The sequence below is a fragment of the Populus trichocarpa genome, chromosome 5, assembly GCF_000002775.5.
Source record: "Populus trichocarpa isolate Nisqually-1 chromosome 5, P.trichocarpa_v4.1, whole genome shotgun sequence".
Classification (NCBI taxonomy): Eukaryota; Viridiplantae; Streptophyta; class Magnoliopsida; order Malpighiales; family Salicaceae; genus Populus; species Populus trichocarpa.
In genome coordinates this window covers 19798834-19821858 of record NC_037289.2, presented here as the reverse complement: position 1 = coordinate 19821858, position 23025 = coordinate 19798834, and the positions used below count along the sequence as shown (strand labels likewise).

At 33.7% G+C, this 23025-nt stretch overlaps 3 protein-coding genes and 1 pseudogene across 3 annotated transcripts; 2 read left to right on the top strand and 2 right to left on the bottom strand.

The window, feature by feature from the left end:
* Positions 1 to 1134: 1134 nt before the first annotated feature.
* Positions 1135 to 5296, top strand: LOC7492460 (transcription factor VIP1-like; annotated as a pseudogene).
* Positions 5297 to 7463: 2167 nt separating this feature from the next.
* On the bottom strand, positions 7464 to 10288 carry LOC7492459 (serine decarboxylase). Its single transcript, XM_002306654.4, has 5 exons — positions 9825 to 10288; positions 9221 to 9452; positions 8934 to 9127; positions 8682 to 8818; positions 7464 to 8144 (listed from the first exon to the last, which is right to left on the bottom strand). Exons 1-5 carry the CDS (start codon positions 10114 to 10116, stop codon positions 7563 to 7565), a joined length of 1437 nt encoding a protein of 478 aa, XP_002306690.1. The 5' UTR covers positions 10117 to 10288; the 3' UTR covers positions 7464 to 7562.
* A 4483-nt stretch (positions 10289 to 14771) lies between these two features.
* Positions 14772 to 16155, top strand: LOC7469213 (SKP1-interacting partner 15). Its single transcript, XM_002307453.4, has one exon. It carries the CDS (start codon positions 14882 to 14884, stop codon positions 16004 to 16006), a length of 1125 nt encoding a protein of 374 aa, XP_002307489.3. The 5' UTR covers positions 14772 to 14881; the 3' UTR covers positions 16007 to 16155.
* A 1832-nt stretch (positions 16156 to 17987) lies between these two features.
* Positions 17988 to 19376, bottom strand: LOC7492458 (protein NODULATION SIGNALING PATHWAY 2). The gene has a single exon (XM_002306653.4). It carries the CDS (start codon positions 19374 to 19376, stop codon positions 17988 to 17990), a length of 1389 nt encoding a protein of 462 aa, XP_002306689.4.
* Positions 19377 to 23025: the final 3649 nt, after the last annotated feature.

The following is a 23025-nucleotide window of genomic DNA, read 5'->3' as shown; positions in this document are numbered from 1 at the left end:
ATAAAATTATATATATAGATATAGTTTAGCTTAAATTAAAATCTTGCATTTTTTCAAAAATCAAAACAAGAAAGATGACTTACAGGTTTCTAATAATATAATGAATAACCTTGATAAATTAATAACATTAATATTTTTATTTGATTCTATTTAAAATTTAAAATTTAAATAATATTTTAATTAATTAATTAATTAATTAATTTTCTAATTTATAAAGGCTAAATATATACCTCCGTGGGCTATAAGAACCACCGAGTTCACAGGAGACGGCATTTGAGAAGATAAGTGGATTTGGCGTGAAGAATCCATGTTATCTTTGACCAAACAAAGAGTGTTTTTTCTGACAGAATAGTGTCGCTGTACAAATTAACCAGTGACCACTCTTTTTTTTTTTTTTTAGAGTTGGTGTTTGGTATTATAGTATAATTATGGTTTTTGTTTAAAAATATAATAAAATAATATTTTTTTAATTTTTATTATTAGCATGTCAAAAAAGTTAAAAACAATTAATTTAAAGTTTTTATTAATTTAAAAATCTAAAAAAATTCAATCCAACCAATAAATATAACATACATTATTGTCACTGCCATTCTAATAAACATTATGACCTTATTAGTGTAGCCGCTAAATTCAACGTAAATACATAGTTATGATTTGTTGTGTACTCTACAAACAATTCCCGACACCAACGATATTCAACTTGTCTTCTCAACCTCTTTAACTGCTAACCACCAGCACTAATGGTAGAACTGTCTAACTACTAACAACTAGAACGCGGTGACAATTGAACAACTTTTTTTTTTTTTTTTGTAATGAAAATATTTTTTCAATAAATATCTCTCTCAATAAGCTTTAGTTTCAATATGTTTTTTTTTTAATCTTAAAAGAAAATTGTAAATAAAAAAAACAAACGGATGCCGATGTGAATAAAAAAAAAAGTGTGAAAGGGATTTTTTTTAATATAAAAAATATAAATAAATTGTTTAAAATTTAATTAAAAAAATAATTACACTAGAAAAGATATCACCGCAACAAAGCAAGAGTAGAGTCGGTTGGAGGGCAGAGTTACTTAAGATCAAATACTGTGTGTAATCACGGTAAATGGTGAAAAAGTTGAAACCGAGGTAACAAAACAATGTCCAGTCTCCAAACAACCCCCCTCCCTCCCTCCCTCCCGTCTGAAGTGGAGCAGTGTATGACTATATATAATAATTACTATAACAAAATTCAATCTTTGCATTTCACCCACCAGCAAAACCACCGCTAACAATGGAACCTACCAAGTTCAGAGGGGAGCAGCCGATGATAGTGGACATAGAGCAGATGCCTGAGACACCTCACCGTGGAAACCACCACCGAAGGGCCCACTCCGACACTTCTTTCCGCTTCGACGACCTCCTCATCTTTGATGCTTCTGACTTCGACCTCCCCCCTCTCGACGACCTTCCTACTCCCAACACCACCACTCACCCTCCACCTGCCGCTCCCGTGGCTGTTGACTCCTTGTCCGATGACTCCACATCCAACGGTCAGAATCAGAAGCCCAAACCCGTCAATCACCTCCGGAGCTTGTCTATGGACTCCGAATTTTTTGATGGCTTGAGTCTCGGGGCTGCCGGCGGTGGAGATGAGAAGTTGGGTGGGAAAGCGGTTGCGGGAGAAAAGAGGGCTGCGGACCACCACAGGCATAGTTATTCCATGGACGGGTCATTTGAGGCAGAGTCTCTCATGATAGATGGTGTCAAGAAAGCTATGGCTCCTGATAGACTTGCAGAGCTATCTTTGATTGATCCCAAAAGAGCTAAAAGGTTTGGCCTTTTCTTTTTCTTTGTCTAATTAATCTCTAATGATTAATTTTAACTGTTTTTAATTTTCTTCTTAAGCTATATCTTATATGTTTTAACTATTGCATTTTTACAGTAGAAAGATAGAAAAATACTTATGTGTTGTTATTAGTTTTGTAATCTCTAAAGGCTTTTCTTTTTGCTGTTCAAATTGTCATTTTGCTCAGTAAAATGAAGAGTGATGAGGATTTCTTAATGAAATGTCTCTGTTTTGTAGGATTCTTGCCAACAGGCAATCTGCTGCTCGGTCGAAAGAGAGGAAAATCAAATACACTAGTGAGTTAGAGAGGAAGGTGCAGACGCTTCAGACTGAAGCAACCACTCTCTCCGCACAGGTCACGATGCTGCAGGTATAAGTGGATTTTGTTTTTGTTTAATGACTTTATCTAACTCATTTGATAAATATAATTAGATTTGGTTTCTTTCGCTGAAATTGTGTTATGATTTTTTGTATGGGAATGCATGGACCTGCAATATTTTGTTTGTTACGTCTTACGTGTAACTAATCATTGGATCCCTTGATTAATGACTCTGATCTCTTGATGGAGTGATTAACGACTTTGATCTCTTGATTGCAAGTTCATTTGATACCATTTTGAGAGATGTATTAGAGTATAATTGGATGGAAAAGTATAGAAGCTACGGTACTTTATGATTGGGCTGTGTTGAGGCATTTGCCTCAACATGCTGCCTTATTTGTTTTTCAACTGTGTCCATTCCATAATAGGAAGTTTACGTCCGATCACATTTTTTGCATTTGTGAACAGTTTTTCATGACCGTGATCTCATGGGTTGATTTGATGAAAAGAAGTTACCTGGCTTTGCCAAGTTGGGGTCAGCCAAAATGGCTGCTTGTGTTATCATACAACAGATATCTGTATTAATAAAAACAATGGTTACTGGCCAAAATTTTACAGGACTTAAAAATCCTGTTCATACCGTGCACGCACTCGGGAATGATTTCATAGAAAAAGATTGAGCAAGAAATCTGTTTTCCAGCCAAAGTGGGGAAGAATTGTGTGATTAATCGATCATTTCAAAACTTTTAGCCAAAACTGTGAGTTCAATGCTCACTAGCCTGACTCAATACTATCTGCTTAAGCATGTTCCCTGCTGTCATTCCAAGATACTGCATATCGTAGTTCTTGTGCTACCACACGTGTACATGCATAGTACATGTGGATCCAAATGAAATTTCAATAGATATGAACTATAAATATAACTATGCACCGCCCTGTTTCTGCATGCCCATAAATGCCCCCCATGGAAGTATTTATCAGCCTTAGCTCCCGAGACATGCCCCTGGAAACTTTACTGAAAGGTTAGCTGGAATTTTTTTAACATTTATTGTCAAACGTACTGAACCTGTGTGAGATTTCAAATCATCTTGACTTCCATTATGTCTGTCCATAATCTATCAGTTGGAACCAATAGTGAAGATACTAGTTATCTTAGATGATTTTGTCCCTTGGGCATTGTTTTGAGGACATGAAATTAAATCCTGCATTCGCCATGCATAGAAAGTAGCGTTTCAAAGCTCTGTTTCAAGTTTTTTAATACATCTAAATTTAGCGTAAAATTGGAGCCTACACTAACACCTCCCTGAATCTGGATTGTTTTTCTTAAAATATCTTAAGATAAACTTCTCTGTTTGGAAAGTTATCTAAGTCGCAGACAAGATTCCATTGTCAAGTTGATTAGTGTGCTTCTAAAATCTTTGTTATTTACAGCTTTATTTAGGATTCTTGTTTGCACTCTTATCTAGTTATTAATCTTCAGAACAATATTTGTGTTGTCTAATATCGATTGTGCATTCATCGATACCTTAAAGTATTTTGACAAATATGTACTATTCTTTGTATTAGACAGGTATATGACTTTTCCTAAAATGATGGGTTTCCTATTTTCAAACTGGCAAATACTTTCCATATCTGTGGATTTCCTGTAAGATGCAATGATATTTATTGAACATATATAAATTGTGGACTGTGCTCAGGTTCTATATAGTTCTAGTAAATGTTGCAATATTTCTTGTTCCATTTGCATGTGCTTTTTTGAAATTGATTTTATATGATATGGATTTCTTGTTCAAAATTGTGCTAATTTATGCAGAATTGTCTTATATCCTTCCAGTCACCTGGTGGCACACTATTTTACAATCTATAGAGACCACATTAGTTAGTACTTGCAAAAAAACCTAGTCAGGAAAAACACATACGGAAAAATATGGAGGTAAGCTAATGTTAGTGTATATTTTTTTCTTATTGATGCAGAGAGACACTAATGGGTTGACGGTTGAGAATAAGGAACTGAAACTGCGATTACAGGCTATGGAGCAACAAGCACACCTTAGAGATGGTACGCATTTCGAACAAGAGTGCTTTCTTTTTTGGAGGCATATAGGGGCTACATAAATAAAATAATCACATTTTTCTAATTGTTTGACATTGAAATATACTTGGACATAGACTAAGCTCTCCACGTGGTATGCAAACTTATTCCTCTTTCAGCAATTGATTGATGTAATATCCCATAATTGGCCAATCTTAAAGAGAGTGCCGGTGGGTTTGGGTGGAGGTGTGTTTGTATCTCGGCATCATTTAACCAAAAGCATTATGTTGATACCATGCTTTGAGATTTTTCTTAAAATGGGAGAAATTTTAAATTTGTTTAGGAGAAATACCTTCTATTATTTCCATATGAACAAATTTATTTTGCTATTGCACGCTGCCAAAATGCTCTTGTTTATTTATTTTAAACACGTTCACTTTCTAATTTCTTATCGGTAGTTTTAGGGGACGAATCTAGGGTAGTGATGAATTGGTGTTTTATGCATTTCCATGGTGTGCAGCTCTGAATGAAGCATTAAGGGAAGAGGTGCAGCGGCTTAAGATAGCAACTGGTCAGATTACAGCTGTCAATGGAAACCCTTTCAATAGAGGTCTGGCTCCTCAATTTCCCTCTCACCAGATCACCCTTTGGCAACCAGCAAACTCAGCAGCACCACCAACAGCAGCAGATGCGCATGCCGCAGTCATCCACCGCTGGACAGACTCTTAACGGGCAGCCCTGCCCTAGCTTCCCAAACTTTAGCCAGAGGGTCTAATGTCACTGGGGAACTTTATCTGCTGGAATTTAATGTTGCAAAATAGAAATTAATTCGACCGAAGTAGGCATCTTGTATATGTAAGCATGTATATTGTTTGCAGGCAAATGTTGTGAAAGAGTACGTGCTCATGGCTCCCGTCACAGCAGGCTATGTTATCCTTAGGACAGATTTTATTCACCACATGTTGCATAGAAATTAGGACACTTCATGAGACAATCGGGTGGATGACTATTGTAATCTTCCATGTGCAGAATAATTAGCCTTTGGCATTGTAGGACTAAACACCACATATCTTCCTCTGAAATATATTTTTTCCTTGCCTGGTTTCAACCAGCTACAAGTACACCTTGGTCTGAGATTATCCTCTAATCCATGCACAGTTAGAATGGCAAAAGAGCATGCAATTTTTTAAGCCATCAATAAAATCCTTGAGGGTAGCTATATTTTATTCCGCCAGTTCTCTTTTAGTCTTTTCCTTCTAAAGAAGAAAAGTTTTGGTGGCGGGTGGTGGAAATATTTTGCAGGGTTCTTTGGTACAACTCATTGCAGTTCTTGATGGAGAGTATCTTTTCCAGTTCTTTCTTTTCTCTCATCTCCTGATCACTCGACAGTTAACAATCAAAGAGTTGAGTTAGAGAATGCAAACAATTTAACGTGGGATCTTTATAATATTGTATTTGAGTGCTTATTCGTTTCTGGACACCAAATGAAGCCGTCATGTTGGAGATTAGTAGCTTCATTTTTTCTCTTTTTTTTGGTGATAGATGAAGAAGGTTACAATGATGTTAAATTAATGCTTGTTTTCGTGGTTGAACATGCTTTGTAAAGTGCTCTGCAGACTTTTTTTTGTATGAAAAGACATTGATTTTGTAGTTTAACTTGTTTTTTTTTAAAGTATTTTTTAAATTGTTTTTTTTTGTTTTAAAAACATTAAATTAATTATTTTAAATATTTTTTAATGGTTTTGATATCCTAATATAAAAAATATAAAATATAAAAATATATTATTTTTATTAAAAAAAACTTTTAAAAAACCACAGCTTTTCCAACTTGAAAAGGATAACAAACAGACAACTTTTCAAAAAGAAATTATTTGCTTTATGGAATTTTAAAAAAAAAAAGTCTCAAACCTCTCTATATAAAGAGGCTTTTCCCAAATTTTAGAGCAGAAGTACATATCGAATCCATGAAAACAGCCTGTCTTGTTGACCAGCGTCGTCGAGGGGATGGGAATGATCCATTCCTTGAGGCTGATCGACGTGAAAGAGCAAGAAAAGAAGCTGCTGCTAAAAGGGCACATCCAACTTTGCATCATCTGTCAAAGTCATCAAATACTCTCCTTTGATAATTCCTTGTAACTTTCTATATTCTCATCTAATATCATCTAAACAAATCTTCTATATTTCTGGTTACAAATCAAATAATATATATATATATATATATATATATATATATATATATATATATATATATATATATATATGTATATATGTATGTATGTATTAAAGTATCCTGTCATTTCTAGACTTGTCTTTTCATTTTATTTTAAAATAAAGTGTATCAGCTAAAAATCTATAACCAGATCTTTAAATTATATTTTAAAGTGTGACAACACCACATACTTATTTTTATTATTTATTTTTATATTTTTATTATCTGTTTTTTTTAGAGTATCCATTTCCCATTGATAAGAACAATAATAAAACAAGTACGCATATTTGATAGTACAAGAGATTTGAAATTCAAAGTAACTATAGATGAGTAGAGATTTCGCATATAGGTAGTTGCTGCAGAATTCCTAGTAGTATCTTTGGAATCCTCTCCTGATCTTTTGTGGTTGTTATGTCAGCTAACACTCTGACAGCGAATACTGAATCAGAAACAAGCAGGCAGCAATTATGGTATAATTTGGAACAACAGAAGAATATCAGAGAGAAATGCATATCAAGACGCTTTCAAAGGATAAGAAATATGTGACTGACCACCATCACATCTTGTATCCTTCATTGTTCCACAGAAGGCAACAGCTAGGCAGATAAGCTATACATTCTCCCATGATTCCTCTTCTTGCTCTAACATGAGCTTATGGTAGTTTTGAAACTCCCAGAGATTCCATAGCTAATGAACTGCAGGCAATCAGAAGTGATGAAAAGAAGAACACAGACCGAATAAGTCACCATTTGAGACTGTAGTGCCCCTCCAGTCATCCTTGGTTAAGTTTATGCTGTCTTTGTTTTGCTCAACAATGGAATGTGTTGAAAACAACGGGTGGTTATTTTTTTGCCTTGATTAGTAAGGGAGATCAAGAACTTGCTCGGATGGTTGGATGCACTGGCGGACCAAAAAACTACCCAGAAAAAGGCAGTTAGTGAGCGCCCAGTTTCCGCAGCCTGCTCTTATCACCATGAAGCTCCTGTGATCCTAACAAGTGTTCCATATGAATGGCGATTTTGACTTGTGCCGCAATTTGACATCAGTAGATAAGAAAACAAGGAAATAAAGAAACATAGTAAAACAGGGAAAACCCTCAAAAACATATCTAAATTCCAAAAACAATAACTGTGCTCTTACATAATGAAACAACTACAATAGAGTGGATTAATTCTCACTCATGATAATATACTTAACTTGTGCAAAGCACAAGCACAATTCTCACAACCTACATCTGCTGCAATACAAGGAGGCTGAACTCCTCCATCCCGATACCAGATTGAACGTTTTTCAACTAATTCATTCAAGAAATCATCCAGCTTCTCAATTGTGACACTAGGCATAACCACAACATGGGCAATATTTCCTTGGCAAGCGAGCTGCCACCTGCGAACAAATTCCTCATCTAGAGGCCGCTCAAATACAACTGTGCTGCTGAGCTCGTTCAACATAGCACTTATCCCAGCATCATGCAGTCGGTCCTTCAAGTAATGAGCATTTCTGAGACACTTCTGTACTTCTTTCTGGAACCCTTTATATCCTTTTCTGTTAAGCGTGTACCAAAGGAAGATAGGAGCATGGCCGTTGCGGCTTCCCATGATTGTTGCATCCCTTGAAGCAAGGTACTCAACATTTCTCGAGAGAACATCAATGTGCTCCATCCTTGTTATCTGAACACCACATGGCATTGGGCATCCCACAAACTTGTGGCCAGAAACACTAACGCTTCCAATGGGCTTTTTGAAAGTAACCTTTGGTGCCTGTTTACCACCAACAAAAATGAACAACGCAGAGAAAACCAGGACCACAACACTAACAACAAAAGTAATTCTACAAGACCCTAATGCAGAAAATTGGAATATGTGACAGCAACATACTTAAAAGCTACAGGGGAGACAACAGGGACACCATGACATCATGATGTCACACTAGCAAAATGAAATGTGGCCATTTCTTGTTCCCTGCAAGTTGTGGCATGAACATAATGTTTTGCTTCTTCCATTTCCATCAATGATTTCCATAATGTTCAACAACTTTATTTATCAACATATCAAATATACCGCCAGCAAAGAGAAAGGGCTCCAGAATTAAAATGACCATAAATGTAATAAAAGATTTTAAATTGTTCCAAGTGCACTGGGGCTTGTGACGCCCCAGAAACATTTAAACTAGGTGATTCAGTGAAGCAGAACAACTGGAGTCATGATGTTCCGAGAGTCTTCAGGAATACACAACAAATCACACCTTCCTATGCTCAATCAAATCATCTTCTACCTGGAGTCAATAAAATCACTTACACGTTTGACAAAAGGCATCATGAGTCCAAATAAAGCTCCATCGCAGTGAATGTAGAATCGATCTTGCGAAAATCCACTTTCTTCAAGGGTTTGTATCACAAGATCAAGATCATCAACTGCTCCTTTGACAGTTGTGCCTGCAATAAGAATGGTTCATTAAAACAAATTAATAATGCTAAGCATATAGACACAGGCATGAGTATGCATAAGTGTATGTATAGGCATGTCGGTATGTAAGAGAGAGATGGATACCTATGTTAACGTTAATAATGGCTGGTTTGTCCTTGTTAGCAAGTAGTTTAGCTTTAAAATCAGCACAGTCAATCTCGCCAGAGATCAGACAATCAACCTTCTCACAATCCATTCTATACATACGAGCAGCTTTGAAAACAGAATAATGTGACTCTCGTGAAGCATAAAGAACTCCATCGGGAAACACTTCCCTCCTGCACAATTGAGATGTGTTGCCAATTCACTCTTTTCTAGCACTTAATTCAACTCCTTAAACATTCCGAAAGAAACACGACAAAACTACTTACCCAACTAGAATCCCATGAAGATTGCCTTCTGTACCACAATTAGTTATGTAACCCCAGTATTCATTTTTCTCAATCTCCCAAAGACGTGCAAACCAGTCTAGAACACCAACTTCAAACTGTCTTGAATGGACACCGTAGTTACTCTCAATGAATGGGTCGCCCAGATTGTTGATGGAGAAATGTTGCAACTGCCCCAAAGCACCATAATCGAAGTCCAAATTATAAGGATAACCTATAACAGATTTTTTTAAAGAAAAAAAATGAATGTTAGAACTCAAAATAATTACATTCCATAGTAGCCACAGAAACAAGCAGGCTCTCCCAGCAACCAGCACCATAGTTTAGGCAATAACTCAAAAAAAAAAAAACATAACAATTTTTTTTTAAAAAAAAAAGAATACACCAATCATTTATGTCTACAAAGCATAAACATGAAACTAATGTTTTATTAGATCCAGTTTTCCCATAAAAAAAAAGGAAACAATAAATTAATAGCAAGCAAGATTCTGGAATTGAAACATTAACATAAGCTATTAAAAAGTAGCGTAGTCATAACAAGTAGTATCACTAATTATGTTACAAAATAAATAAATCAATTAATTACCTAAATGATATTTGGTCCTTTCCATTAAGTTCTTTCGGTAGCGAGCCAAAACGCTAGCCATATACGCTTCTTTGTCTCCGGTAAATTCATCATTAGCCTCGGGTTCCGTGACTTCGAGGCACGTGGTGTGCACGTTCTTCCCTAACACTATCTCCCTGCCATTTTGCTTATCTCCATTTTCCGCCGCCACAATCGGAGGCAAAGGCTCCGGTTGAACCACAGCCGAGATATCGAAATCCTCGATCTCAGCCTTCCCGTTAACGTGAACAGACACTGCATCAACAACTTCCATGGTTTCTACTAGTGCAAAAATAGACGTTAAAAAAATGAGAGAGGATGATTGAAGTATTAGTTGTTTGCGTTAACGAGGGATGATTCTTATGTAACTGTAGATCTGTGTGAGAGAGAGAGAGAGGTGGCTGAATGCTTGCTTGGAAGAAGCGAGTTTAATTAAAGAGAAGGAAATAGACAGTGATTGGTTGGTTATTTATATAGCATAGACTTTTGTAGTAGTTTAGTTACTTTCTCCAGAAGAAATAGAAATAAAAATATAAAAGAAATGTATTTAGTTGTAAAAACAAATATAGTGATTTAAAATAATTATATCTTGAGTATAGTTTTAAAATAAATTTTTATATTTTTAAAACAAAAGGCATAAAGAGACATGCAAATGTATCTTTAAAATTGTTTTAAAATGATTTTTTATATTTTCAAAATATAAAATAAATAGAACATATTTATAATGTTTTTTGTTTTTTCAATTATAATACAATAATCTAACAATAATATTTAAACATGATGCAAACAATTACTCCCCGTATAATTAGGGTCTAAATTAAATTATCCTTCAAGATTTTTGTGTAATTATGATAGATTTTTTTTTTTTATGATTTGAGATAGAATTCGAGCACAAATGAATAGCATAACCTATTAAAGTTATGTTTGTTGTCTCTTATTTAAGTTATTTTTTATTTTTAGCTAGACAGATTATAGGTATGTTTGGTTAAAATTAAATTTTGACTTAAATAAATAAATAAAAATTTGATTTAATCATAATTTTTAACTTAATTATTATGACTTATACCATATTTCTTATTAAAAAAAAGTTGTGTGAGTCATTTTTATCGAATATAGTCTTAAATTAAAGTTATTATAACTTATTTTTATTATAAATTATTGATAAAAAGAATTTTTTTTATTATAATTTAAATTAAATAGTTAAGAGCATGTTTGGTATTATAGTAATAATTATTTTTCAAAGTATTTTTTACTCAAAAATATATCAGAATAATATTTTTTATTTTTAAAAATTTATTTTTAATATCAATATATTTAATCTAAAAATATTAAATTTTAATTTTAAATAAAAAAAATTAATTTTTTATCCAACAAGCTGCTATAACCTCATTGAGAGTGTATTCGAGAGTGTGGTAGCGGTTGCTTTTCAAAGTGTTTTTCATTTAAAAAACATATTAAAATAATTTTTTTTATTTTTTAAAAAATATTTTTAATATCAGTAAATTAAAATAATTTAAAAATATCAAAAAAATATTAATTTAAGATAAAAAAATTAAAACATTTTAATTTTTTAAATGCACTAATAAACCAGATTTAAAATTAAAGACCGTAGATACCAGAGAGCGCGCGCACGTCAATGGAAAACAGGAGCAGTAACCGTGACCTTTACTAACTTTTTTTTTTTAAAAAAAAAATGGAGAATCTTTTCAGCCTTTTGGCCAAGCATAGGGTTGCTCTTGTAATCTTATACGTTAACAATGCATTCTTTTGCCGCTAATATAACAATAATTAATTCATAAATCTTATTTTAATATAAAGCGCAACACAATTAATTTATAAAAGAAACAAAATGGAAAGCAATAACTCTAAGATCCTTCATTGCTTTGACTAAAAAAAAATGACAGCACTCCAAGCTTAGTGACGACGAAAAAATAGTAGTAATAAATAAATAACAAACAAAAACCAGCTACTGCAAGCCACATGGGCAGATATATTTTTTCGAGGGCTAACGTCATCGACCACCAATTTCTGAGGCCGCTCGATTGTGTGTCTATCTCATCGTGGAAAGTGGACACGATCATTGAGACAGCGGGCGGAAGGAGCGATCTCGTTTCGTACTGTGAGACGTCGTTTATTGTTGGATTAGATCGTCATCATTGGATTGTTGAGATTCGAAATGGGCCCACATAGTAGGTGCTGGAGATCGGGGTAGGAATGAGTGCTGATTGGTGAATTAATAAGGAATCACGTTTATTGTCGTTTCATTCCAAAAATTCAAAACAATATCCATTTTTTTAATATTAAGATTGTAATATTTTGGATACGTGTGAATTTAAATTAATCTGTTAGATTTGTGACTTATATAGTGAGATCATTATAATTTTATATAAAATAAATTATAAAACTCAATTTTTAATTAATTCAATTATAAAGTATAAAATTTTAAAAAAATCAATTAAATAAAAGCATAAAAAACGATATAATTCAACTCAAGTTAACATGCTAAATCCACGACTTGAGTCATGAGACTAGTATAACCCCATAAAAAATAAATTAAAACAAATTATGAAGATCAATTCTCAATTAATCCAATGTTGAAGGATGAAATTGAAAAAAAAATCAATTAAAGAAATAACACAAAAAAAAACCTGAGTCAATCTAGGTTAACCTGCTAAACTCATCATCTGAGTCATAAGACTGTGATAACATCATAGAAAGCAAACCAAAAAAATGACTTGGGTCAACCATACACTGCCAAACTTGTGACTCGGCTCATGAGACTAAGATACTTTCATACAAAGTAAATTGAAACAAATTATGATGTATAATTTTCAATCAACTCATTGTTGAAGAATAAAATTAAAAAAATAATCAATCTAAACAAAACACAATAAAACAACGCAAGTTAACCTCATAGAAAGCAAACAAAAAAAATGACTTGGGTCAACCATACACCGCCAAACTTGTGACTCGGCTCATAAGACTGAGATAATTTCATACAAAGTAAATTGAAACAAATTATGATGTATAATTTTCAATCAACTCATTGTTGAAGAACGAAATTAAAAAAATAATCAATCTAAACAAAAACACAATAAAATAACTCAAGTTAACCTAAGTTAACCTGTAAAACTCGTCATCTGGGTCATGAGGTTGCGATAACCTTATAAAAAATAAATTAAAACAAATCATAAAACATAATTCATAATCAAACTAATGTTGAAGGATGAAATTGAAAAAAATATTATTAATAAAAAGGAAAAAAAAATCTCAAGTCAACCGAGTTAATATCTCAAACCCACAACACAGGTCATGAGTTTTAGAATAACCATGTAAAAAATAAACAATGAATCATAAAGATAAATCTCTAATAAACTAAATGTTAAAGGATAAAAAAAATATAAATTAAAAAAAATTATTGCAATAAATAATGTTTTGCAAGATAGTACATAGTAAAAACACCACTTCTTTTAGTTTTTTTTTTTATATCAATAATTGGTTTGTTCACGAAGGTCCACGATAGCATGCCACTTTAGAACATTGTTGTTTCTCTCTTTGTATCTTACAATTAAATTTACTTATATTATTTTTTAACTTTTATTTTCTTAAAAAAATTATAAGTATGTTAGATTTAAAAATAATCATTTACAAATTAAAAATTTATTATAAAATTTAGTCAAATATTAATTTAATTAAGAGATAAATTTTTTATTTTATAATTTATAATTTATAAATTATACTTAAACTACATTATTTTTAAAAAAGGTTATTTTGAATCGTTTTTATAAAATATATTTCTAATTATAAATATACTTAAACTACATTTTTTTTTCACATTTCAAAAAATTTAGGTCTGCAAAAAAAATGCATGCAATAAAATAGTATTATCACTAAACCCAACTAAGACTATGTTTGTTTTCTGGAATTCACTTTCTGGAAAACCACTTTCCAAACTTTCGTATGTTTGTTTGCTATTAGAAAAATTAGTCAATGAAAAACACTTTCCAGTCAAAGAAAAATTTGGTTTGGTTTCCAGGAAAGTGTTTTCCTGAAAAATTTGGTCGGAAAACACTTTATAGAAGTTGTAAAAAATTTAGAAATGTCATATTATTTGCTGATTATATCAAATTTGATCCTCAAACTTTTGATTGCTATATATATTTTGTTTTGAATATTTATTTTTCAATTTCATCTCTTAAAATTTAATTTTTATATTAACTTTGGTCCTCATTTTTATAATTGTTATTTGCTTTTTCCTTATCATTTTTTTATTGAAATTTTTTATGTATCAAATTTGGTCCTCATTCTTTTGATTGTTACTTATTTTATTTGAAATAATTTATGAAATGTTAATTATTATTATTTTAATTTCTTCATCTTTTATTTTTTTTATTTTTTAGATTTGATCTCTATTATTTTGATTATTATTTATTTTATTTGAGATAATTTATGAAATTATATTTTTTTTCAATTTCATTCTCATTCAACTTTTTAATTTGTAAGATTTGTTCCTTATTATTTTAATAAACTTGAAAAAAATAAAACATTAATAAATTATTTTCCAACTCATTTTTCATGACATAACCAAACATTGAAAATTGTTTTCCAATTTATTTTTCATTATACTACCAAACATCAGAAAATAATTTACTTTCTTGGAATTCAATTTCTCAAAATTCATTTTTAAAAAAAAAATACTTTTCAGCAAACAAACGGGGTATAACTTAACATTTGTGCAGATGCTCAACCTTCCGTCTTTAACAAATCATTGCCAATCAAATCTCCAACATTTTGAGCACCAAGCCCAAAAGCTAGCAGAATATAGTTCTGGGCTTAAAACTGGACCCATCAAACTACCTGGCCCATCACCAACTTTAGTCTTGACTCTTTCAGCAGTCAACAAAAGCATTGCATGTGGCCCTGCCTCCAACTGTACTTTAACAACAAAACAAAACAAAAATCTCCACCATATCCCTTGCCTGTCATCTTCTCTTCTTCCCTACCTCCCGATTCTCTGCGTCACCGGTTCACCTGAAACCATGGACGCCTCACCGATCAACCGTCTACCACAAGACACACTCAACCAGATCTTCTCCTCTCTCCCACTTCGTCAAATCATGATTTGCAGATCTGTCTGCAAGTTCTTCAATCAAATGTTGACCTCACCATCCTTCATGGACCTAATCTCCACTCAAACCCCTCTCCGCTTCCTCGCTCTCCGCCCTCCACATCACCACCACCACCATCAAAGACATAATAGTCACGTCTCCTCTCTACCTTACCTCCACGTGTTCGATCCAGACCAGAATCAATGGCTAAGATTTAGTCTCAGCTTTTTACCTTTCAGGTCACCTCAACCTGTCGCCTCAGCGAGTGGACTCGTTTACCTCTGGGGTGAATCACCCAACTCGCTCGAGTCAAACAGATCACTCGTTGTCTGCAACCCCTTGACTCGCCAATTTCAGGTGCTCCCCCAGCTTGGCTCGGCCTGGTCACGACACGGATCTGTCCTGGTTGACTCAGTGAACCACCGAGTCATGGTATTAACTGAACTCGCTGCTTTATATTTCTCAAACACAAATAAAACAAACTCGTGGTTAACTTTCTCTGCGAATTTACCATCAAAACCCAGAAGCCCTATTTTAATATCGGACTCGGTTTTCGCTTTATGTGATGTTGGGTCTCGATGGAGATCTCAATGGAAGCTCTTTACATGTACACTGACGAATCTTAACAATAGTTATAACAATTGGGTTTGTTTGGGAAGGCTTGAATGGGGAGATATCTTTGATATTATCAAACGACCACGTTTGGTTCGTGGAAAGGGGAATAAATTGTTGATGATTGGAGTGTTAAAGTCAAATTTTTCTTTGAATCCATCGTGTTCGACGATATTGATATTGAGGTTGGATTTGGCGAGAATGGAGTGGGAGGAGGCAGGACGGATGCCATCGGAGATGTATAAGAGTTTTCAGGAATCGAGTAAGTTTAAGATTTTTGGTGGTGGGGATAGGGTCTGTTTATCTGCGAAGAGAGTGGGGAAGTTGGCTTTGTGGGATGACTGTGATGGTGTGGTTTGGAGGTGGATTGAAGGAGTGCCCGGAGGTGGTGATGGGCTTTGTCGAGGGTTTGTGTTCGAGGCTAGTCTCACTGCATTGTCTTGAACTGTTATGTTTGGTTATTGAATTTGAGTTTAGGTGTATTCGAGTTGGATTTGTATCACTATTGTTGTGTTTGAGAAACTTGTTGGCTTGGTTCTGTTGTACTACTTTGTATTTGGTTTATCAATGAAATGTTAACAAAATGTTCCAAATGGTTCAGTTGCATACGATATTCTCTGGTTGCCCTGCTTTTACTTTGTTTTTTCAACTGAACTTAGTTTGTGCCTTTAGGCTTGACTCTTGAAGCCCTGCATTAGTTCAGATTTGATAGGGATACAGTTCTGAGTAAGAAAATGCTATTATGAGCATTATGCTGACGGGAACGTGCTAATTGCATTTATTGGGAATGTGAAAGCAATTCTTCTGATCAAACTAGTAGCAGTGCTTTCATTTCTTGTTCTGGCTACCTTAGTAATTTCTCCATTATTTTTTCCTTTGGGATGAATTGTGCTTATGGCAGAGCCTTTTGCTGTCTATTTCATTTATCGTGTTCACCGTATATATATATGGTTCATTTATTGCTGACAGGATATGATTTGTACTTTCTTTCTTAGGTGAGTGTTTGGGATTCCTGTAACTTCTGTCTTTCGATGTTTTTCTCTTTAATTTTTTTTAATGTTTTTGATATGATGTTTTTAAATAAAAAATATTTTTAAAAATATTTTGCACAGATATTTATTATTTATTCTTCAAATATTGGGATTGCAAAATTGTCGTCGTCATTGTGAGTTACGTTCACTTCATCTTTTATAAGAGGACATCAATAGGCATGCAAATGCCCTATCAGGACTCACTCGTGTTGTGAATTAATAGCGGGGTGCAATTCAGAATCAAACCATCTAAAATCTTGAGTTTTAATGAGTGTAAAGAATGGATCGATTAAATGTTTGTTGGAGAAGCTTTCAGCTCGCAAAACTCCCCTTGGTTGATTCACCTGTTTCTTGAGAACTGTACATGTGCTTGATTCAAGGGGAGATGAGGTCCTATTGGAATTGCAATTGCAGCTCTTTGCAACCTCATATAACCTTAAGGTCCATAATTTTGAAATTTTAGCCAATCCCTCCAACTACAACCCATAGTAATTGAACACCCATCTCTTGCTTGAGTGTAATTCACACCGATTCACATGTATTGTCGAGCCAAAAATAACCCTTTAAATTTATTTTCTATTTTGAAAGAAAGATTTTTTATATTGGACAAGTGCAACTCATCTGGTTACTTTTGGATTCTGATGGTGGCTATACAAGTAGCCTTTTCTTTACTTTCTTCGATTATTTATGAACTCAAAGCCTGTACCTACCATCTAATTCTTGACATTTTGTTTAATTGTTTGCATTTATCTCTTTTGCGTTTACTTGATACAAGGATGCACCAGTGGTTTGATTTCTTTCGTGGTTTTCAATTATCTGTTTATTTGTACTTTGGTTTGTTCTTTTGCTGCTGAAATGTTACTGAACTATTTATGGAGCATTGAAGCTAGAAGACAGTGACTGCTTATTCCAGAAACTGTTGCTTTGGAATATTGATCACCATGATGGAAACAAAGTTCGCTACAATTGTTAAAGAAATTAAGTGCTAATCGAGACTTCTGGGATATTTTATACCCCTGAGAACTTGCAACTTTCTGGAAACTTATCTTGGATCATTCATCTAGTCCCATCCTTTGTTTTCCAAAGGAGTAGATACTAGAATATAAATTCCTCCACTCTTTTCCGAGGAAGAGTGATATAGAAGAAGAGGGTGATCAGGGGTTATGAAAACAACATATGTTAGAATTATGTAGGGAGATGAAGATGCACTTCTGTATGACCGGCTCGGTACGACACCCTTTATGAAATTTATTATCTATACCAACTGGAATGAGAAATCAATCTCAGCGTACAATACTGAGAAGAGTTACTTGTTTGTGCAAGTTCCCCTTCGTTATGCTAAGCCTGTCACGCTATTTTATTGCGTTCAAATTCAGAATCTCCATTGGTCTTTCTCAATGCCGACTTCCTAGAGCATGTCTAGGAATCCAAGAGGAAGCAGTTGTTAGAGGCCTTGATTTCCAACACAAAGACAACCTTGAATTTTCATTTTGCACCCAGTACCCTATACCAAGGAGACCTGACAATTGCTTGGCTTGAGAAACATTGGTGGCACTCATGGGGATTGGTTTGAAATTCTTCAGCAAAGAAAAGCTTTCCTCCCACGACATTTTCTCTTCTCTCCCAATCGGAAAACTCCTTACACTATCCATAATCCTAAGCCCCATGGTCTCCTTTTGAAATAGTTCAAACCCCACTCTTCCGTAGCTATATTGTAGAGAATCAGAAAGTGCAGTGTAATGTTGGATCGCCTCGCGAAAAAACTCTACAAAGGACACAGATGAAACCTTAAGAAAATTTAAGAGTTCTTCTTCAACCAAAACCACCAGTTTTGGGGATAGTCTACTCACGCCACTCAAGAAATTCTTCACAACCAAAAGGTTCCTGTCAGTCATGTGAAGCTGATGGATCATGCAGTTTGCTATCAGTGTATGGCCCCCTTCAATTTTTTCAAAGTCCTCTTCTTTCTCGATAGTCATTTGGTCAAACTTGAACGTTTGACCTACTGATTCTGCAAACTCGACCAGTCTTCTGCCCGTATGTTGTACAAGAGCTGCTTTCTCTGGGTCGCCAACAATTGCAGTTATTCTCAGAGAAACATTATTCCTCTGTGCAAGATCTGCCATTAGTGGTGGCCATTGAATTCCATCCATGATGTCAAGATCCAGGATATGAACCTCATTTTCCTCTCTGGTTGCCTCAAGGATCGCTTGGTTTGCAGTGAATTGTGCAAACCTCACATATGGGGAGAGCTCTTTGAGCATCTGGAAGTGAGACATGGTTTCATTCTGTGCATGAACAATCTCATGTAATGCTAATGCTGGAGTATCTCTGCATTTGTAGGAGAGCCCTTGAGTGAAATAAAAAACCATATCACTGAACAGATTCTCGTCAGTTTGGCTTAGAAGTAATTCGCTGATTCCTGCGATTATATTTGAAGCAAGATGCCAGTTTGATACTTCAACAGCCTGGGCTCCTGTCAACAGAAAATCAGTGAAGGTATTGCTACCATTACTCTCCTGAAAGCCGACAAAATGCACAGTTTCATCTATGGAAGTAACCAAGCTGCCACTTTCTTGATTCACAGAACTAGTTGATGTGTGGCTGCCACATCTGTTATTAATACCGGCTTCATCCATGCCATCAGCTTCCATTTGAAGTAAGCTTTCGATAAACTGATCGGTGTCCAGGTTGTCCTTTTCTGTTGGGAAAGCTGAAGCAATTTCGAGGTTGCATTGCAGTTCAGTATTGTAGTAGATAAGAGGAGCTTGCTCACAGTTCATGGCACTAACGGGGATGGCTAATTAAAGACTGAAAACCAAGATCTTTAAAGAGTAGTGAAAAACTTGGGCCGCGAAGACTCCATGTATAAATACCTCGTTCATTGCTTGGTATTTGGATAATGTAGCGTGCCAAGTAGAGATGTCCCGTTTGAAGAAAAGAAAACTAAAGAACATGAAAGCAATAGCTCACATGTCTGTATGTTATTTTTATATGAGCTAATTCCTATTAGCCTACTAGAGTGGAGAACGCTTCTTCTTCATCATCAACCATCACACACATGGTGTAGACTAGAGAGGGTGGATCCCTTGAAAGATTCCTTAACCCCTTCGTTTTCTTACATGTCGTTTTGCAGAGTATTGAATAAAAATTGATCGAGATCATCTCATCTTCGGCGCCGCAAATGTTCCAGCGCTTGCTAACTTAGCTAGTATTAGCCTGTCAGGTTGTGACAGTGTAGGGAGTAGGTGCAGTCTGTGAATCACATGTTTCTTTATAAAGGACAAATTACGAGGTTGGTATAGATTATGAACAGTTTGGTGGGCTCCGTAAATTTTAATTTCTTTTTATTTTTTATATATTTTTTAATGTATTAATATTTAAAATAAATTAAAAAAATATATTATTACATCCCAGAGAGGACTCAAAGATACAGATTCATGCAAGAACACTCGACGGCAAATCATAAGCTAGCGTTCAAAGGAAGGCTCACCGTCCAATGATGAATCACGAGTTTATGGCGAGAATTTATGCTCTTAATTCATCCCCTTCGCATGTTTGGGAACGCGATATAAACCGTATTTTTAAAAATTTAAATTTTTTTTTTACTAAAATTTAATATAGTTTATACGTTTTAGATTGTTTTGATGTACTAATATCAAAAATAATTTTTAAAAAATAAAAAAACATCATTGACATGCATTTCAATACAAAAAATTATTTAAAAAGAAAACATTAAAACACTGCAAAACATCCTTTTAATCACTGCTTATGCAAGTTTTGTCTTCTTATCATGACAATTATTTCGAACAAAGCACTCAACAATGTCCCAATGCCACTCCTTGCTGAGTCACATGGGAATCCCCAGCACACGCTCCTAGTGAATTCTTCACGTGCATTGTAAGGGTATTTTTAATCGTAAAAGCTATATAAAAGAATTAAATTTTTGATACATCATTTTGATTTAGATTACTGTGTTCATGTACTGTTATTAAAACAGGCGGTGTTATTAGAAAGGGTAAAAATTGAATCAAGAAACATTTTTTTTTCATTTTTGTAAATTTATAGATTATATAAAAAAAAATGTGTGTTTACAATTTGACACGCATAATTTTTATAATCCGTAGTTTCGAACACGTGGTACTTTTAATCAAGTAATGTATCCTAAATAATTATTATACTCAACTTAATCATTTATACTAAAAAAATAAAAAAAAATAGCATAAATACAAGATGAACTAGGAGAATAATACAAGAACGCAATAACCCAATGGATATGGTGTACATAAACACATGCGTTATCGGATCGAGATGCGGTGGACCTTGGAAAATAAAATCGCAGTCTTTATTTGATTAAAGTACGTATGCCATGCACATGCCTAAATATATAGTGATTACGAGAGAAGCTGCGAAAAGAAATTACAATAAGATTAGGAAACTAATTAAGCACGTTTAGCACGATTAACAAGCAACGTAACCATTAATTTGATCTTGATTATGCTTTAATTTTTTGTCGTTGCTTTCGAGTCTTCCGTGAGTTGTTTTTGTTTCCTCGAGACGGTGGCACCGGGAGCTGAAAGAATTGAAGAAATCGAAACCCTAGCATTCTTGAAAAGGTAGCAGTGAAAGAAAGCCTCAGGCCAGGCATTTCTCTTCGCTCGTTCATGTGCGTTGGCTGTCCACGAGTTACACCGAAAGGCTACAGCCCCCGATAAAAGGAAAGAAACGGATGCCTGTGACTGTGAGGATTATGACAGCAGTTAAACCAGTAATATATCAAAAAATCATCAATCGACACTATTATTTAAGTTTTTTTTATTAAATAAATAAAAATAATAAAATTCAAACTCATAACTATTTATTATCACGCTATCATATTAAAAAATCATTTCAATTTAATAACTAAAACTATTAATTAAAATTCTAAGATATATTTTATATTATTTTATGCATCCTCCATCAAAGCACTTAAATCATAAACACAGGCATTCTAGACTAGCCCCTGTTGTGTTGCAAAGAAGTCACCTCCTGTGAAGTAAAGCTACTTATCGCTCCTCTTTAATGGACTCTTTTGTACACCCCACTTTGAACATTCGCTTATTTTCCGAAGTTGTGTTCTGGTCTAAAACCACCATAGCTTTTGTGCAGGATTCCTCCACTTAGATGTGTTTTTTTTTCCTTTCAATGGAGCTGGAATTAGAGCATTACACACACACACACACACACAATTCCAGGTATTTTACACCGAGAGAATTATAATTAAAAATGATAAAATAAAAAAATAACATGTTATTGTTACATACAATATTACTAATAAAATAAACTTGTCACTAATATTCGTTTATAATTTTTTAGTTATAACCTGGCAATCGACCCCTTCTCTCCCCCTCCCCCGTTCTTCTTTTTCTTCCATTCTTTCTTGCAAAAAAAAAAAACATCAAACAACCAACTCCCCCCATTTAATCACAAATCAAGCTCATATCGTTACAAATTCAGTTACCTTAGCACTCATTTTGACAACATCACTAATTTAGATTAATTTTTTATTTCCTACATCAAGTAAGCAAAACTACCTATTTTTTATTGTAACTTATTTTTTAAATGTTAATTTATTTAATTTCTGTATTTTGATATAATATATGTAGTTTGTTTGTATGTTTACTTGTTTTATAGCTTGTTTTCATAAAAATTTGTTTTATCAATGTATAATTTGTACATGTTAGAGTTTATTTGAGATTTTAAAAATTATATTAATTTATAACTTGATGAAATTGAGTTTGATTTTGTTACTAGAGTGTTTTATAGTAAAATAAATAATATTTTATTTAATAAGTATGTTTTATATTTTATTAATTTTATTATAAAGATAGAAAATTATAAAAAATTATTGAGTGTAGATACCCAATTGTTTTCAAGAGAACAAAATCAAGATTATACTCATTTGTCTAAGTCTGGCCTGAAACAACCCCAGTGACAAAATGCACACGTGACATTTCCTAAGAGTTTATGAACAAAATAATAATAATAATAATTAATTAAGCTAGCTGCAAACTGGTTCTGGTTTCACACAAGAACCAGTTTGTGCCGCACAAATCAACCAATAAGCAGCGCTTGCTATTTTTTTATTATAAACAAGAGAAAATTTCCAAGCACAAAATAATCATGTGTGCCGCCCAGCTCACCAATGACTGGGCAGCACACATGATGATAAATAGGGAGGTTGGTAAGCAATAAATAAGTGTTAAGAGGATGTGATAGCTGTTATAATTTAAAGTATATTTTATTTAAAATATATTAAAATAATATTTTTTATTTTTTAAATATTATTTATTATATTAAATATTAAAATAATTTGAAAATATAAAATAATATTTTTTAATAAAAAATTCAAAATTTTAAAAAACATGATTCACACCTTCCCAAGTAGATTAA